Source organism: Camelus ferus, chromosome 23 (assembly GCF_009834535.1).
Source record: "Camelus ferus isolate YT-003-E chromosome 23, BCGSAC_Cfer_1.0, whole genome shotgun sequence".
In the NCBI taxonomy this organism is placed as follows: domain Eukaryota; kingdom Metazoa; phylum Chordata; class Mammalia; order Artiodactyla; family Camelidae; genus Camelus; species Camelus ferus.
This window is the reverse complement of record NC_045718.1, coordinates 12,786,488-12,803,711: the sequence shown is the minus strand read 5'-3', so window position 1 is coordinate 12,803,711 and position 17,224 is coordinate 12,786,488. Positions and strand designations below refer to the sequence as shown.

Below are 17,224 nucleotides of genomic sequence, written 5' to 3'. Positions count from 1 at the left end.
TCAAATAGGGGCGAGGGATGCGGCTCAGAGGACGAGCTGTCGTGGAAACACGAATTCAATTTGTAGGCTTTCCTCATCCTGTTACCTAACCGGGAAGAGGCTCAGAGTAGACACAAGTCCTCCGGCAGAAGAGCTGCCTGGAAAAGACCCTGACCGCTTTCTCCTGTTAAGCCCTAGTCTGCTTGGTAGAAATTTCACAGCCGTGACATTTTTCTCCAGACTGTATTCAACTAGGAGACGTGGACATTCCCCTACCTTCTGCCCAAAGGCACACATACCTTTTCTTTCTGTGTGAAATAAAAGGAGAAGCAGAATCCTAAGGAAGCAGGAGAAAGCTGACTTTGAAGATAAGGGTAAAGTCTGAAATATAACCTAGGACCTTATTTTTTGGTCCTAAAGCCCCAGGGGGGAGACTCCGATACCTGGCCTTCCCTAACACAGTGAATTTCAAACTGTGGGGTGCCTCGGAGTTACCAAGAGGGTTCGTCAGAACAAGAATCACCCGGCTCTCTCCCCAGTTTCTGATTCTGTAGGTCTGGGATGGGGTCAGAGAATCTCATTTTTAACCAGTTCCCAGATGCCAACACTGCTGGTCTGGAAACATCACTGCTTTAAGAACAGAGAGTTGAGTCAAGGGACCAAGTGTTCACTTACTTCCGTGACCACTCCTGTCACAGAAAACTCTCTAAGGTGTACCTAAGGAAAAGAGCTGGCACCTCGAACTGCGAGGACCCGGGACACACAGGTTTACTTTTCAACTGTACTGGTACTTCTGCAGCTTCTGGACTTCGGACTCTCCCATCTTCCCCGGGGTCTGTGGCTGGAGGGCTTGCTCCCAGGCCACGCTGAGCCGGCATGCACACGTGGGCCTTGGCAGTGGGAGAGCCCAGCTGGTGGCCCCGGTACCCCTGACCGGGTGGATTGGGGACTCGAGAATAAATAAAGCTGCTTGGATTACAAAGGCCACTATCTTCAGGCTTGGCCTTCTGGGAACACCGTGTCCCTAACACCATTTTCTGACTTATGGGGCTGCGGGCCATAACTCACCAGTTGTTATCGGTCATCGTAAGAGTGTACTTACTGTCATTCTACTGGTAAACCCTCTGGAACAGCACATTTCATCCTAGGGGAGCCGGAGGGCTGGGGGGATTCTGGAGTTTACTTACTGGCTTCAGCTTAGCTAAGGCCCGAGTACGGAAAGGAAGAAAGTGTGATGAGAAGTTAAGTTTGGTGATCCAGATTATTCCAGCACTCGAACCCTGTGTTAAACGTGTGGTCAGGACAAGAACGGCTTCCTCTCCCAAACACCTTGCAGGGAAGAGTCCTCAGGCCTGACTCGGGTCCCTCTGCGATCCTGGTTTGCAGGACCAGGTCGGGGCTTCCGTGTGTGGGCACCACCCCGGCAACGATGCGCGGTGCTGCTGAGCAAGTCGCCGCTGCCCGCCCTTCCTGAACACGACAGGAGATGGTCAGTGTTCTTGCTAGTCCTGAGACTGAGCAGGTATCTGTCTGGACTGTGTGACCTGGTCTCAGGGAGACAGAAGTGAAGCGATGGTAACACTAGGCCCGTTTGGAGTCTTGCCAACCAGGAAAACCAGAAGGCAAGAAATAAAAACTAAAAATCACCGTTATGTCTTAAGTCCTTAAGGAGCACGGGTAGACTAGTCATAAGGCTGGTAATTCAAAACAAAACTTAGCATGCCAACCGAGGAGGACTTCCTGCTAGGATCTTTCCACGGACCTTGAGCAAATCCTTCCCTGCCAGCCTCTGGCTTCCCCGAGCTTAGACCACGTGAGAAAGACGTTGGTGGGAGAATTGCACACAGAGATAAGCACCGCAGAGCTGCCACGGAGCAGAGATTTTTAAAATCTGAAGCTCAGAAGATAGGAAACAGCGACAAGAAACTGCTCTCGTGAGAGACACACACAGACATCAGGTCCTCTCTGAGCCGCCAACGACCTACTGCTTTATTTTTTGTGCTCAGGCAGGGGCTGAGAACACACACACTGGACAAAACACGCTGGTCTCCTGTGTCCAGAGACGAGGGGTGGCACCGGGCGCCCTCCTGGAGTCGCGGCCGTCCCAGGGAGCAGGTGGGGGGGGAGAAGCGGGTCATCTGCTAGCCAGCTTCAGTGAGGGGTGGAGCCGAGGGCTGAGAGGAAGGGGGCACACGCCCCGTCCTAAGAGAGGCCGGACTCTTCTGAAGGTGCCTGGGGTTGAGAGTTCAACCCTGGGACCCGGTTTTCCTTTACTGAGAGATCCCAGTGGTCTTGCCCAAAAAGCAGGTGTGCAGGGGGAGCGAACGCCGCAGATCCGCTCCTGCCGGTGCTTCTGGGGCAGCGAGGGAGCTCACACCTCAGCCTCAGAGAAGCCTGAGCGAGCGTCCCGAGGGGTCATAGCACCAAGAGGGGGCCCGACCTTCTGCAGTTGCCATGCAGCCACGATTCCTCAGGAGACGACTGATGCCCACAGCCAGGAGCCAGGGCACAGCTTCAGCTGTAAACAGGCTCCCAAGCCCCCAGGGGAAAGCTGGGGCTGCAGTGCCACCTCCCTGGAGGGGGACACACCCCGGGGAGGGAAGCAATGGGAGCCCCGGGCTAAACGCAGTGGTCCACTGACAGCAGAGCGGTTGGGCCCAGGAATTGAGATGACCTTCGGAACCAACCTGCAGAGGACCCAGGTGAAACCCACGGTGGTCGCCATGGTTACCAGGGAGGCAGGAATCGCTCTGGGGGAGTGTGAGGCAGTTGGAGTGGAGGAAGGGGTTTACAACCCTTTCCTTTTTCTCAAGTAGCCGCGACCGAAGGCACTGGCTGGGCAGCACCGGAGAGCAGAATTAAGGGCTGGACCACCGGACGAAGATGGCTGTAGAAGCTGGAGCCGTGCTGCGTGGCTGGAGCTGAGGGCGGGGCAGGGAAGAGGCCTGCCCACCTCCCTTCCTTCCAGATGGGAGCCTCCTCGTTCTGCACAGCAGAGGCCTTAAGGCAGTGATTTCAGCACCATCCTTGGACAAACGGCCTCTTCCCCGCAGAGCTGCACAGTGACAGCTGAGCTGGGCCCCTCACAGATCGCGGGCCGAGCCGCAGCAGCAGTCGTGATCTCTGGCCCAGTCCTCCCTGGGAGCTCCCAGGTGAATGCAGAAGCTTCTGGGGAAGCAATCTGGACCACCTTTGGGACCTAATGAAACTGTTCTGATGTGAAGATTCAGAGGCATCTACTCCTGGGTTTGGTGGGAGAGTGGTCCCGGTTCGTATGCCCAGAGGTTCTGACAGGGTCTTGTGCCACTTGGGGATCTGAGGAGCAGCCACAGGTGCAGGCCTCACACACACCCTGGTCTGCGGAGCCCCAGGCGTCAGCCTCGCCGGAGGTGCAGCCAGGCTCTGGCCGCACGGGGACTTTCAGAAGCAGCCAGATGTAGACTTGGCCGCTGGGGATGGGAGGTTCCACGGCCCTTCAGGCGCCACCTGGACTGGTCCCAGCCTTCGCCCCAGCGCACTGGGCCTCATCACAGCCCCTGGGCTTCGGCTCATTTCTTGGATGGCCCTGAAGGTTCAGGCGCAGGGGGGCGCGTGCTTAACGGAGGGTCACGTTTCCCGCCAGACTGAGCGGAAGGGCCCAAGTCTGTCTTCTTAACGCGTGACTGGTGCGCAGCAGGGGCCCAGGAAGGGCTTGTCGAAGGAAGGAGCTAAGACTGCCAGGCCTCCAGGGCAGCTTCTGCAAGAGGCGGGCCCCTTTGGAAGGCAGGTCTTTGCCACCAAGCCAAACTCATTGTGCCTTATATTCAGATTGGGAGCATCTCACACAGACAGCCACTCACGAGCGAACATTCACTTTCCAAAACAGCAGGTCCAGCGAGGGGTGTGGATTCAGTCAGGCAGGGTGGCCGCCATCAGACAGGGCAGTGAGGGCCACACAGGCCAGAGACAGAGGGAGGCTTCTAGTTTCCAGTTCTCCTCCAGTCTCTGGTGCAGCTCGGATCCGATGGTCTAGCAAGAGGGGGTGGTACACTCTCATGCCGGAGGCTGGCCGCCGAGCTCCGAGCTGGAACACATGCGTTCTCCGAAGGGAGGTCAGGGTTCCTCTCCTCCCACTGCCGCTGAGCCAGTGCCTCACGTCCCACGAGGGCCCCCAGGATGCCAAAGATGGCAGCATGGTGGGTATCTAGCTGGTGCCAACCAGATGGCACCCGACTCTCTGAAGAACGGCTTGGAAAAGCCAAACCAGCCCCTGGAAGAGCAGGGCAAGCACCTCGTGGATGTGTGGGGCAATGGGAAAAAACAAACCCAAAAAAGGAGAAAAACAGGCAAATGGGAGGAAAAATGGAAACAAAATAAAAAACAAAAGAGCGGGGCTTACTGACGTCATGCATGTTAAGCCAGAGGGTGTGAGACAGGGCGGCAGTGCGGCTCCGAGGCTGTCACGGGACCTCCGTTGCTGGCGACTCCCCAGGCTGGCATCATCCCGGCTCTCGGCGTCCCCGTGTCCTCCAGAGGGCAGGGCGGGCAGCCCTCTCTCGACCTCGGAACCGGATTTCCTCTCCAGCTTCATCTTTTCCTCTTTCTGTTAAACCTTTATAGATTGATTTAAACTTTTTGAAACCACATGCTTCTTTTTCTGGGCTCCGGCTGGATCTCTGGGGGAAGAGCTGTTGGCAGTGGTGGCGGAGTTGGGCAGGGTCCACAAGAAATCCTGGAGCTCCTCCTCCCGTGGGCTCCCCACGCGGGCTGTGCCCTCAGCGCTTTTGTCAGAATCAGCACTGCTGCAGTTTGGTCTGAGGTCTTCTGAAACCCTCCCCAGAAAGCCCAGGAGTTTGCAATCGAGACGAGACATCAGGGAGAAAGACCCAGAATCATCTTTCCCCCCGCCGTGAGGAGGCCAGTGAACGCGCCTGGGCACACCGGTTCCCAGACTCCGCCCACCAGCCCCACCAGGAAGTCCCCGAAGGTGCAGCACCAGGAGTGCCCCTCCTGCACCCCTCCCCGTCCTGTCCTCGTGGCTGGGGAGCCAGTGCTCTGCAGTCTGGAGGAAGAGAGGGGAGAGGAGGCTGCGAGCGGCTGGTGCCACGTGCCGCTGTCCGCGTGGTGGCCGCTGGGCCCTCAGAGCGTTGCCTGGAGGTTGGGGTCCAGGATGCTTTCTCGGTCCGGAGACTCGATGTAATTGGCAGCCTCTTGAAGTTTCAGCAGCATGGCCATCTACAGAGGGGCAAAAAGACGCATGAGGGCGGGTCGGGACTTTGTGTCCTGCCTGCAGAAGGGAAACATACAAAGTCAGATCAGGGGTCTGATCCTGGTTTGAAGGTGGAGCGGGGAGCCCAGGGGGCCTGGGGTGGGTCCAGAACCGGCAGCGACGACTGCTTTGACTCTATGTGCAGCCCGCATACGGGGAACAGATGCTGGGAGCGTCCGGGCAGATGGGCCGCGCTGTGACCCCGGGGGCGGCCAAAGGGCAGGACCACCTCAGCCTTCGAGGTTACACTGCACCAATGCCAGCTGGTCCCAGGAGGAGTGCGGGAAGGGCCGAAAGAACGTCTGGCTGACCACTGCCCTGGCCGCACCCGCTGCTCCGCGGCTCAGACCCCTGCTGTGCCTTTGCCTTCTGCCTGTTTTCCTCTGAGTTCCCCTCCCTGCTGCCAGCAGGGACTCTCCCTTCTGGCCAAGAGCGCCTGGCCCTGCTGTCCACACTTCTGTCTATGTAACTGTCACAGTCTCCCAGTTTTCACACAGATGACATCTGTTTTCAATGAAGCCAAAATTTAAATAAAACGTATCATGACTAAAGTGGAAGAAATCCCTATTCAAAAGGTAAAACTGCAAGGTCGTGGGATCTGGCAGGCCAGCTTTTAACACCATTTGCCAAATCCTCCTCCAAAACGGTCCTGCTAACGAACACCCCCCCAGTGGCGGGAAAGTCCCTGCACCCACACACAGCGTGTGCCAACGTGAGATGGTCATCTCCTTGTGCTAATAGCGTTTCCTTGATCAGTAGAGAAGCAAAGGGGTTTTTGACGGTTTTCTTGGCCCTCTGCATTTCCTCTGGTCCACTGCCTGTTCATTTCCTTTGCCCGTTTTCCTGTCTGGAAGTTTGAGGGACGCGTCGTGGATATTAGGTGTTAATGCTCTTTTGGTTGCAAGCACTGGTTTGTCTCGTATCTCAGCCTGCCCCTGCCCTCTCACGGTCGCTGGATGCAGCGATCCGCAGGACGCCCCCAGACTAGAGGCGTAGGGAGGGCAGGTGCTAACATGTCCGCTGCCCGGCTGCTCTGCCCGGACCCGGTCTCCACCAGGGGACACGCGCCCTGCAGACAGCCCTAAGCTCCTGCTTAGCTGGGCCGGGATCCTCCCATGCGGTGAGAACACCGGCTGGTCACGCTGGCCTCAGGCTCATCCCGGCCTCCAGGCCCCATCGGGTGTGCCCAGCGAGTCCAGTTCTGAAATCCTCTGACTTTTATGTTAAAACAGCTTCTACTCACCAGAGGGTCTGAGTCCAGGGAACTTGGGGTGCTGTCCTTGACCGTCCTGTCCTCGGGGGGTGACGCAGTGCTGTGAGGGCCTACGGTGGGTGGGGGCAGGTGGTACAGCTTTGACTGGTCTTGCTGGGCTGATGGCCAGGGGAGCGTGTCCCGGACCCACTCCACGGGGTCCTCCCAGGCGGCTTTCTGCCCGTGAACCTGGAGAGAAGGAGAAACGTGATCAGCGGAGGAGGAAGCCTCAGGTGAGAGGCTCGTCCACGGGGTCTCGGGTGGTGAACCTCCTCAAGCGTAAAGCCTGAGGCTCAGGTCCCCACGGGGTTTTCTCTGAGTGTCCCAACAAGGGGTAAAATAAATCGGGGTGAGTCAGCAAAACCATTTAGGATGATAAACTGGAACGCTGCGTTAAACCTAACGTGTACGAATCCTGCGACCACGGAATTTTACTTTTCAGGGAAGAAATTATTCCAGTTTAGTAATAATACCTTTTAAAAGAAATTTTGGCTTTGTTGAAAACACGTTGTCGGCATAAAAATGCTTTTAAGTTGGAAAAGTATTAACGACAAGGCAAAAGTAAGTGAAACCACGAGTCCTGGTGTCAGTCTGCTAGGTAGCCTCTCCAGGAACCTCCGGTGTCCCCAGGAGGCACCTGTCACAGTGACACACGACTTCACATGCAGCACAGACCCGCGGGTGCGGTCACGGAATCTGGCTTCTGACAGCGGGGCGGACGTCAGTGTGACCATGCCTCCTTTACAGGTGAGAAGACCGAGGAGGTTTAAAAAAGTGACATCTTCCTTTTGCACAAAGTTCATATTGTCACTTTTTACAATGTTTTCACATATTTCATTTGCCTTCAAACGCCCCCAATGATTCAAGCAGGGCAGAAATTATATTACCTCCTTTTTCACATGCGAGAATATTTAAAAGGTGTGGTAACTTGGCCCAAGTAACATTTTTATTAGTAGCTGGTACTGAGCTAAGGCTATAATAGGCTTTCCTTCCTTCTCTGCTCGGTTATTTCTCCATTGGCTCTGAGCCCTCGAGAGCGGTCTGAGTTTAGGGGAGGGCCAGAGGGCCTTGGACTGGACATGTGGCCCCAGGGGCAGGGGCGTTCAGCCCTGGGTGACCGGTCTGTCCAGCGCCTGTCCCTAAGGAGGCCTCTGTGGCCTGAGCAGCCCGGGGTCCGACACTGAAGAGCTGCGTCTGCTTTGCTGGGTGGGGCGGCCTGGCCTCTGGGCAGGGGGAGTCAGGATGGGGCCCACCTTGATGCCGTCCTTGGCCCCCTCCTGTAGGTAGGGGATGATGGAGTTGTTCCACAGGTCGATGAACCAGGTGCGGAAGTCTTCGATGCCGATGGGGCAGGACAGGAAGAAGCAGGGGCCTGTGGGGGGACGGGCCGTGAAGACAGCTGACAGCCCCTCCCCAGCCATTGCCTCTCTGACTCCCAGCACCGGGCAGAGGGTCAGAGAGCCCAGGGCTGGGGGCAGCTGAGACCGCTGTGCAGACCCCGGGAGCTGCTGCCTGGCCGGCAGTCTCGGAAAGGACGCTCCCAGGGGGCGTGAGGGGAGGGGCGAGGGCGGCTTTCATCTCCCTCCGAAATGCTGTTTCCCTTCCTCCCCTTGAACTGGGGGAAGTGAGGGGGTCACCCCCCGACAGCGGCCCGTGGCGCTGGCAGCGCCGGGGAGGCGAGGGAGGAAGGAGCCACGCGCCGGGGGTGGGGGCGCACCGATGAGGAAGTCGGAGGTGCTGTGCTTCTCTAGGAAGGTGTGCAGGTGGTACCACAGCTTGGGCACCCAGTCCAGCACCCGCAGCAGCTCCTCCCTGTTGGCGTTGGCGTCGCTGTCCGACTCCAGCAGCTTCCTCCTCAGGTAGCGCACTAGGAAGCCGTTGGCGGGCTCCACGTTGTTGGAGAAGGTCAGCATCCTGCAGCAGGCGTGCGGAGTGGGTGGGGGCGCGGGCCCGGGTCTCCTCCCTCCTCCCACGGACGCCTTGTCCCCCCGGTTGTGGGGCCAGCTGAGCTCCGGCTGCAGCCCTGGGCAGGTAGCGCTGACTCTCAGATCCTGATCCTCCTCAGATAACCCTCTGACCCCCCCCCCCCGAAGAGGACAAGGATGTGCGGGCAGAGGCCCTGGACCTCAGCAACCTGCTGCCCCTCCCAGCCCACAGGGCTCTGGCTACTCTCCCTCCATCTGGGTCCTGGATTGGGCTGGTTCGCAGACTTGAGGAGTGGTCAGGAGGCTCATCCAGGGTCACAGGTCTTACCTGAAGCTCAGGTGCAAGCCGTGATTGGGTGTCATTTTTACAGGCTGATTCGTGGTACCTATAATATAGGGGCTGTGGGAAGACAGAGGCTTGTCTGAGCACTGCCTTCTGCCACGTCCCCCGCCCCCAGGGGAAGCCCGCAGGTGGGGCTGGACGGGGCTCTCCTGTCCCTGCCCCAGAAGATCTGGGCCTGACGCCAGCTTACCACTTGTGATACTTGCAGGTAAGGGCCCCGTTGACTAGCTCACTGATGGAGCCCGCCTCGCTCAGGTCATCCAGGAGGATCACCAGGGGCACGTCCCCGACCCCTGTGTCCCGGTCAAGCTGGTTGGCCAGGTTGGAGAGGTACAGCTGCAGGTCCTGGAGTGAAAGGGGCGGGCTGAGGGCTCAGGAGCAGTGCACACCGGACCCGCCCTGAGAGGAAGGGCTCTGCAGAAGCCGCGCTGGCCCTGGGTCCCCTGAGGCCCGCCTGGCGCACTGGGACGCACGACTGCAGGAGCGGACCGCCTCCGCAGTGGCCTGAGGGCCCGAGGTACCTCCTTAAGCAGCATCCCCCAAATTCTCCAAGGGTGGGGGACACGCGCTTTTACTGAACGGATTCTCACGGTGGGTTCCATGGACCACCCTGGATGGACACGCCTCCCGGGGCGGGGGCGAGGGGGTGCGGGCCTGAAGCCACCGCACGGTGTGCGAGTGAGCTCAGGGGGACGTGGCAGTGGACAGACGGCACAAGATGGGACACTCAGTTCTCAGTGCCTCCCCCCACAAATCCCCCAAGTGGAGCGGAATCCTGGAAAGAACGGCGAGGGACGAAAAGGAAAGAGCAGGGGGCACCGACAAGGTGGGCAGGGAGTGTGCTGAGAGCGAGTGGCAGGGTCTGGGCAGCGGCCACTGCAGGGAGTGAGTGGCAGGGTCTGGGCAGCGGCCACTGCAGGGACGGGGCTGGAGGCACGGGGTGCGTGCAGAACCGAGGGAAGGCAGACGAGGCCGCGGCAGGGGGCACGGCAGGGAGGTCGCGGCAGAGGCGAGGCGAGGGGCGGCAGGAGGGGTGCGGCCACCTTGCAGGACTGCTGGTGCATGTTGAAGGTGCTGACGATGCCCTCGGTGACCTCGCGGCCTGAGCGCTCCACCAGGTACTCGGCCAAGCGGTTGGTCAGGTAGGTCTTGCCAGTCCCGCTGGGGCCGGAGAGGACGAGGCGCCGGTGCTTGAGCAGGAGGCCGATGTAGTGCTGCATCATGGGCTTGGGGATGAGCGTCTCGAACACCAGGCTGTCCACGCACTTCTCCTTCAGACCTGAGCCCCGGAGAGAGAGTGAGCCCGGGCCAGGGCCCCAGGGCCGTCCCTCTCACCCAGCGGCCCTCAGGGGTCCCCAGGCCCCGCTCTGGAAACGAGGGGAAGGCTGTGAGTGTGGGCACGGGTGGAGGGGACGCCCAGGCTGGGCAGAAACGCCCCTGTGAATAACCGTGTCCCGCAACAAGCCAGGGCTGGTCTCACTCATCGTCTGTCTCCCAGTGACCTTCACGCTGTGGCTTTGAACCTGTTCTTGGTGAATGAACGCGTGATGGACCGTCTCACTGTCCTCCCGCCCCTATCTCGGCACCCAGAGGCGAGGACTGACCTTTGAGGGAGACGGCTATGTTGTTGACCCCTCGGCGGCAGGGGGGCAGCTCCGGGGGCTCCGTGTCCAGGAGCCGCTTCACATGGCTGACACTGTAGCCGTGGATGGACTCAGTGCTCAGGCCCAGCGTGGAGGCCGGGTCCATCTTAGAGATGTAGTCCTGCCGGGGAGGGGGGAGTAGAGGGAGCCGGTGGAGACGGCCTCCGAGAGGATGCACTCACCCCTGCGGCAACCCCGAGGAGGCCGGTGCTGGAGGGAGCGGAAGCGGGTGGAGGCGGGAGGTGTGTCGCAGACTCAGTGTTCTCCAGGCTTCCCCAGAGAGCCTGGAGCCCGTGGGGGATGAGCAGCCTCTGCGAGGCGCGCCGTTACCTGGAACACCTGGAAGACAGCTTCGTCCAGCATCTTCCAGTCGACCTTCCCGCTGACCTTGCTGCATCCCAGGAAGAACTCCTGCTGCTTCAAGTCCTGTGAGGCCAAGGCAGACGCAGGTGAGCCCGGGGCAGACGCCTCCAAGGAAGGGAGAGCCGAGGGCTGGAGTGGGTTCTCCAGGGGGTCCTGGGAGCCAGACTCCTGGGTGAAGACGGCAGCATCACCGCGCCCGAGCTGCTCACCCCTTTGATGATGTGCTGGGGCGGCATCCTCACCACCACGCGCAGACTCACATCCTCCCGCGGACCACCAGTGCTGACGCCATCCATGGGTGACAGGTCTGGGGGGGACGCTGGTTTTAGGGGCGCCCACAGGCTTCCCTACATCTCCCTGCCGCTGTCCTTTCCAAACAAGTCTCATTTACCACAAAGGAGAAACAGAGCCCAAACCTGAACAGCGGTTACGGGACAAGGACCACAGCTGGTCTTGGTGTCTCAGGGCCCCGGCATCGGCCTGGGGCGACCCTGTTACCCCCCGACCCGAGGAAGATGCCCCTGAGCAGTGGGAGGCGAGCCTCTTCCCTCTCTCTCCCCGACCAGGCCCTTCTCCCAGTAGGTACCTGTGTCTGCGAGACTTGGGCCGAAGGGATGGGTGAGCGCGAGGCCCAGGGAGCGGCGAGGGGATAGCAGGACAGATGACCCCGGGACCTGCCCCGGAGTGGAGCCCGCCGGGGGACCGGGGGCGACCTTTAGCCGGTCATTCTCAGCCTTCAGCAGGTCCACCTCCAGCTGTGGCGAGAACGGCAGGGAAGTTCGGTGGGATGGAGCCGGTCTGGACCCCAGCTGCCCCGCCCGCGCCCCGCCCCGACGGCCCCGCCCGCGCCCCCACCCCCGCCCAGATGCCCTCGCCCGGACGCCCACCTGCATGTTGTGCATGGTCTCCCGCAGCTGGTCCAGCTGGTGGGCAGAGTTGAGGGCCTCCAGGCGGATGTCTGTGAGCTTCATCTCCTTCTCCCACAGCTCGGAGCGCAGCTCCGAGACCTCCTTCTTCTCTGGCTCCCCCTCCTCGCTGGTGTGGAACAGCCGGGCGTGGGGGGCCGGGTGAGCAGGGCCCCTGGAAGGAAGGGAGACTCAGGCCGGTGGTGCGGCACGTGCGGGGCGTTGGACGCCGAGGCCCGCGGGTGCGGCTGGCGGGGGGGGGGGGCAGCGGGCGGAGCACCTACTCGGGGGCCTCGGTGCCCGCGGAGGACGAGGCGGAGGACTTGATGGAGGGCGAGGCGGTCTCGGTGGACGCGTGCTGCAGTTTGGGGGATGAGGGGGCCGAGGAGTCAGGTGTGGCGATCTCCTCGATGTCCGAGTACGAGGATGCCGACTTGGGTCCCTTCTTTATGCTGAAGGCTTTGTTGAAGGAGCTTCGGAGCTGGAAGAAAGCAGATTCCGGGAAAGCCGTCAGGCTCCGCTCCGGAGACGGGAGGCAGTGGGGACTTCTGAGACAGAAGTGCAGAGCAGGTGTTTGCTCCACAACCAAGCCTCCCTCTCTAAGCTCCACCCGACACGGAACATGGACAGGGGACTCGCCTAGAAGTTCGGGCGCAGGGAGACCAGAGACCTTGGCTTGCTGCTGTCGCGCTGGGAACTCCTTGGGCGTTCCCACCCCGAGGAGAGAGGGGAGCCCCCAGGGCACGGGGCGTGCCTCCAGGCGACCGGATCCCGGCTCCTCACCAGTACCTGCCCAGTCTGGGGCCCAGCTCTCTTTGGCCTCAGGACCCTCCTCTGACCAGGGCTCAGATCAGAATGTCTCCACCCACCCCCCAGAACCGACAGTATGACCGAGGGACCCACAGAAGGGAGTGGAGTCAGGTTCCTGTTAGTGCCTCTGGTGCTCAGCACATCACAGAAGGGGGAGAACAGCCAGATTCAAGTGCTTTTGACTACACGATCGTCCCAGAGTAAGGGCCACTTCCCAGCACCTCCTCAAAGTCCGTGGGATGCTGTGATCTGACCGCCACCCGCTCACTCCTGGTGCTGACGAGCCTGGTGTTGGGGATGTGAGATGCAAGCCTGGGTTCTGCCCACTCCGGTCACGTGTGTCCACACAGCATGCACACACACAGCCCTCACTGGTCACATGCGGTCCACACAGCATGCACACACACGCAGGGACAGAGATGGAACAGCAGCCAGGGGCAGAGAGTAAAGGCGGGGTCCAAGGTGATTGGGACACAGTGAAGCAGATCTTTGAGACGCTGAAGGAGAGGCGGGAAACCTGAGGGTGCTGCTCCCCAGTGTCCCCTGGAGCACAGGGCCCCAGGGCGCAGCTGGCCTGCAGTGGGGGGTGCCGGGGCCTCTAGCAGGCAGGACACGAGGCAGGCCCACCTGGCTGCGTGGGGGACGGGAGGGAGTACGTGTGCGGGATAGGCCAGCATCGAGTGGTCGTGGCTCAGTTCTCTGCAGAGGTGAGACCTGGCACTAGAACTCAGGCTTCCTCATCTTCAGCCCGATGAAGCCTTCTCCATCCACTGCCTCTGTGTGTGTGTGTGTGTGTGTGTGTGTGTGTGAGTGCCCATATGCATGTGCACACGTATTTGAGTGTTTCTGTGTGAGTGCATGTGTGTCCGAGAGTGTGCACGCACATGCGCACAGGCGGGACCAGGTCCTGTGACCGCACCCTGCCTGGAGCTCCAGCCTCTAAGGTCCCCAAGGTCCCATGTGGGAACAGTGCCCTGCAGTGTGTGGTCCCATGTTCCCTGCAGCGGGCGGCTCCGACACTCCCTAGGGTGGTGTCACGTGGGGAAGGGTTCTGTGGTCAAACGAGTTCTGGAAACAATGGGTCAAGCAAATGGAAGCCAGACCCTGTCCTGAGGGACATCCCGAACTTGTGGGTGCCGTGCAGAAGGGGCAGTGCTCCTCGAATCTGGGCATGTTGGTGGGTGGTGGGGAGCTCACTCCAGGAAGTGCTGACCGGAGACTCAGGTTTAATAATGACCCTGCATCTCAGATCCTTGCTCTCCAGGCCCCTGCGGTCAGGGATCCAGCGACACTGGCCTCTCCCCGCCCTGCTGGCTGGTCTGAGCAGAGCACACCCCCACCCTCCTCTCCCACAAGCCCACCTCATTTAGCTTCCACCCCTGTGGCCCTTCCCCTGCCTTCTGGAAGGAGCCTGGCTGTAGCACCGTGCGCTCCAAATGAATTAAGCATTTCTGCACCATTGGATTGTGGCGGTTGTGGTCAGTTTTACATGAACAATCTCGTTCTTTGTCCCCGGCAACTCTGCAGGCTCCGAGGCCCCAGACTCAGTGTTTCCTGTCCTTACCACACCCACCACGATGTCATGAGAGGGTCAGCACGGACTGGGCAAGTCTGCTTGGGGCGGAAATTCTGGGTTCACTTTCTCTTAGACGTTTACACCCTAATCCCTGGATGTCTCTGGAAACCCCGTGAATGCTCAGAGGGCTTCAGGTTGTAGGGTGACTTGAGGTCACACCCCTCACCCATCTCTGGTTCATCTTACTCCAGAGCTAACTCTTCAGGCTGGACCCAAACTGCCCTGCCCTGGACAGGCGTGGTCAAGGTAATGTCGCCCGGGAGTCTCCTCCAGCTGGGCTGTCTCGGGTCTGCCGGGGCGAAAGCTGGGGGCTCTGACTGACTGCTCGGCAACAGGCGGGCTTCGCCGCAGGGGAGAGGCAGCAGGAGGCCAACGAGGGTTTGCCCGCCGTGGCCACCCGGCCCCCGCCAGGCCGCCCCTGGCCCCGTGGGGCAGCCGCGGGAGGACACGCAGGGGGTGAGTCAGGGACCCTGTGGTGGCCGTCACGGCTAATTTCCTGAGTGGCTGCTCTGTTTTTAGGGGAGGGAGTGGCTCTGGAGGTGGGGAGGGTATGGCAAAGGGAAAGAAGACAGGGAGAGGTGTGCACGTCTTACCTCGTAGACCTGGAAAAAATAGGGATTTGAAGTCAGCATTTGGAAGGGAAAAAAAAAAAGAAGAAGCAACACTTAATCACTCATTTCACATGGCGGGCCCCATCTGTGCTAACAAAGTGTGTGGGCGGCCCCCTGAGCAGGGGGCCGAGGCTGACGGGGCCCCCGGGGCTCCTCTCGCCAACACAGGCGGCCGAGGAGCCAGAGGAGTCTTCTCCCGGCCTCGAGTTTCAGAAAGGTCATCCAAAGTCAGAAACAAACAACACGACGGCTATCTCTGGACCAAAGGCAATCACACGTTCCCTGTGAAGCAACCTGGGAAGTTCTGCAAATACCTCTCCCCAAAGTGGGCAGAATGGCCTCCAGGACCACCCAGAACGAGTGGGTCTGTTCATAACATCCTCTCCCCACGGTGGGGCGGGGGGGGCTGGTGGGACGGTCCCTTCTGAGGGTTTCCCTCTGTTGCCAATGACTCGCCTGGGCACCCCGGAAGGCAGGTGCTCGCGGGGCTGGAGGGGCGGCTGGGGGCCGACACCCACCCGGCACCGTGTGGGGTGGGGCTCCCCCCTGGGCCCTCGCGGGGGCCCTGCCCCTCACCTACCCAGCTCTTCTTCTTCTTCTTCTTCGCGTCAGCGTCCTTGCCGCTACCGATGCTGGAGTGGCTGGTGATGCTGTTGAGGCTGGAGATGCTGTCGGAGGAGTTCTGCCTCTTGATCCGGAGTTCTAGGGGCCGAGCGGGTGGCGAACAGATATGGGGGCTGAGAGGGGACACCCACCTCCATGCCCACTTTCCTCACTTTTTGGATCATTCTTTCCCCAAACATGGATCACGGACCAATCGTGTCAACATACAAAGATGCCAGAGGTGGAAAGTCAGAGAGAAATGATCCCTTGAGAAACGTCCTGGTTTTCAAGAAGCTCCCAGTCAAGAAGGAGAGAAAGATGAACTCAGCACGGGCAGGTGTGTCCCCGTCTGGGGGACGCAGAGCTGCCCGGCCCCACGAATTTCTCAGCAAGACTTGACTGCCTGGGGGTCCAGCCGAGTGTCCGGCGTTTAACCTCAGTGAGCTCTAGGTTCCTCACCCGACTGTCAGAGAACCTCCCTAGCGCTCCGAGGAGGTCTGCAATGGCACGAGAACGAGCCCCTTCTCTGAAGGAGAGGGCCAGAAGGGGAGGGGACGTCTGAGCAGAGGTGCCCCAGGTGGGGACGCTGGGAGACACTCTGGGGACTGAAGAGCAGCACCGCGGAGGCTGCGCAGGGCGCCAGCCCTCAGGACCCGAACCGGAGCCGGAGGAGCGGGCGCCCTGGGCCCCGGGCGCAGCAGGGCCGAGGCTGGACACCAGGCTTGGGCCGGGGGTGCCGGGAGGAGGCGGCCGTGTGTCGCAGGGAACGGGCACGGAGAGTCTCAGCAGGGACATAATAGGATCAGATTTTAAAGCCTCATTTTGAAGTCACTGAGGACTCACGGGTATTGGGGAAGTAGTGGACGGGGAGGTTCCCGCCCCTGTGACCCGGTCTCCGCAGGGCCCGCAGCTCGTGGGACTGCAGACAGTCCGGAGACTCGGGCCCCAGAGAGCCCCCTGCATGAGCACGAGGACCGAGCGGGGGGCCGGAGCAGCGGCGGGCGAGGTACAGAGCTGCTGGCGGGGGGACGCGGGCCAGCCTCGGCTCTTTTCTCTCCCTGACCAGAACTGGGCCTTTAAACTCCAGTTTTCCTCTGTACTGTAGGCTCCTCGGCTCTCACGTTGGAAATACCGAGCCCCCAAGGGTCGTAGAAAACCCTTTGTTCAGCGACCGGCAGGCCAGGCCGACGCTCCTGCAGAGCACCCCGCCTACTCAAGGTGCACAGAATTCCCCAGAGCACAGGCTGGGCCAAAGTGAAGAGGTTTTCGCTGGTATAAAACTGGATGTGTGTGTCTGTATATATTTGTTTATATATGCACAGAAAATTGTTTCTGGGAGGTGTGCAGAAAACTGTTTAACAGTCATGACCACTGGGGGTGGGACTTGGAGGGGGTTCAGGGAGAGGATTTGATCCTTTACCACATCCCCTTTGTACAGGCTTTGTGTCGTCAGGGGCTGCCAAGCTTTCACTGTACAGGCCGGACAGCAAGCAGCTCAGGCTTCGCGGCTGTACATGCTGCCTCACAGCCGCCGGGCAGGGCGCTCCGACGCAGAGCAGCCGCAGACAACATGGAGATTCATGAGTGTGGCTGTGTGCCAGTAAGACTATTTAAAAGCAGGCAGTAAAAAGAAAAACAAAACACAGGTGGCGAACCAGATCTGGCCAGTGGGGGCACCCTTAGTTCACATCTTCCTCCAGGATGAGCACTGCTTTTGTAATAAAATAAATTTAATTAAGTTAGTCAATTAAAAACAAAGCAAAGGGTAGCAAGCAAGTGGGTGCACCTGTCCAGCACCAGCTACGTGGAGGGTCCGGGGAACTGTGCGCCTGTCGACGAGAAGCTGATAATCTGCTATGTGGGGGGGGGGGGGTCTTGCTCAGTGGTGGAGCACGGGCGTAGCATGCACGAGGTCCTGAGTTCAATCCCCAGCACCTCCATTAAAAATAAATTAATAAACCTACCC

The 17,224-nt window shown here is 60.1% G+C and overlaps 1 protein-coding gene across 8 annotated transcripts in view; it reads right to left on the bottom strand.

Moving 5' to 3' along the window:
* Positions 1–1,938: 1,938 nt before the first annotated feature.
* Positions 1,939–17,224, bottom strand: part of NAV1 (neuron navigator 1) — a 174,816-nt gene continuing 159,530 nt past the window's right edge. For 7 of the 8 annotated variants that reach the window (XM_032466891.1, XM_032466888.1, XM_032466889.1 and 4 more), the window contains 15 exons: positions 15,236–15,357; positions 14,638–14,646; positions 11,943–12,139; positions 11,641–11,833; positions 11,340–11,508; positions 10,963–11,060; positions 10,721–10,816; positions 10,352–10,511; positions 9,791–10,026; positions 8,938–9,092; positions 8,733–8,804; positions 8,197–8,393; positions 7,733–7,851; positions 6,471–6,668; positions 1,939–5,193 (listed from right to left, as the gene is read on the bottom strand). In XM_032466891.1, coding sequence (XP_032322782.1) covers positions 5,098–5,193; positions 6,471–6,668; positions 7,733–7,851; positions 8,197–8,393; positions 8,733–8,804; positions 8,938–9,092; positions 9,791–10,026; positions 10,352–10,511; positions 10,721–10,816; positions 10,963–11,060; positions 11,340–11,508; positions 11,641–11,833; positions 11,943–12,139; positions 14,638–14,646; positions 15,236–15,357 — 2,117 coding nt within the window. In that variant the 3' untranslated portion in view covers positions 1,939–5,097. The remainder of the gene's footprint in view (positions 5,194–6,470; positions 6,669–7,732; positions 7,852–8,196; positions 8,394–8,732; positions 8,805–8,937; positions 9,093–9,790; positions 10,027–10,351; positions 10,512–10,720; positions 10,817–10,962; positions 11,061–11,339; positions 11,509–11,640; positions 11,834–11,942; positions 12,140–14,637; positions 14,647–15,235; positions 15,358–17,224) is intronic. The other variant, XM_032466890.1, reaches the window with a different exon arrangement.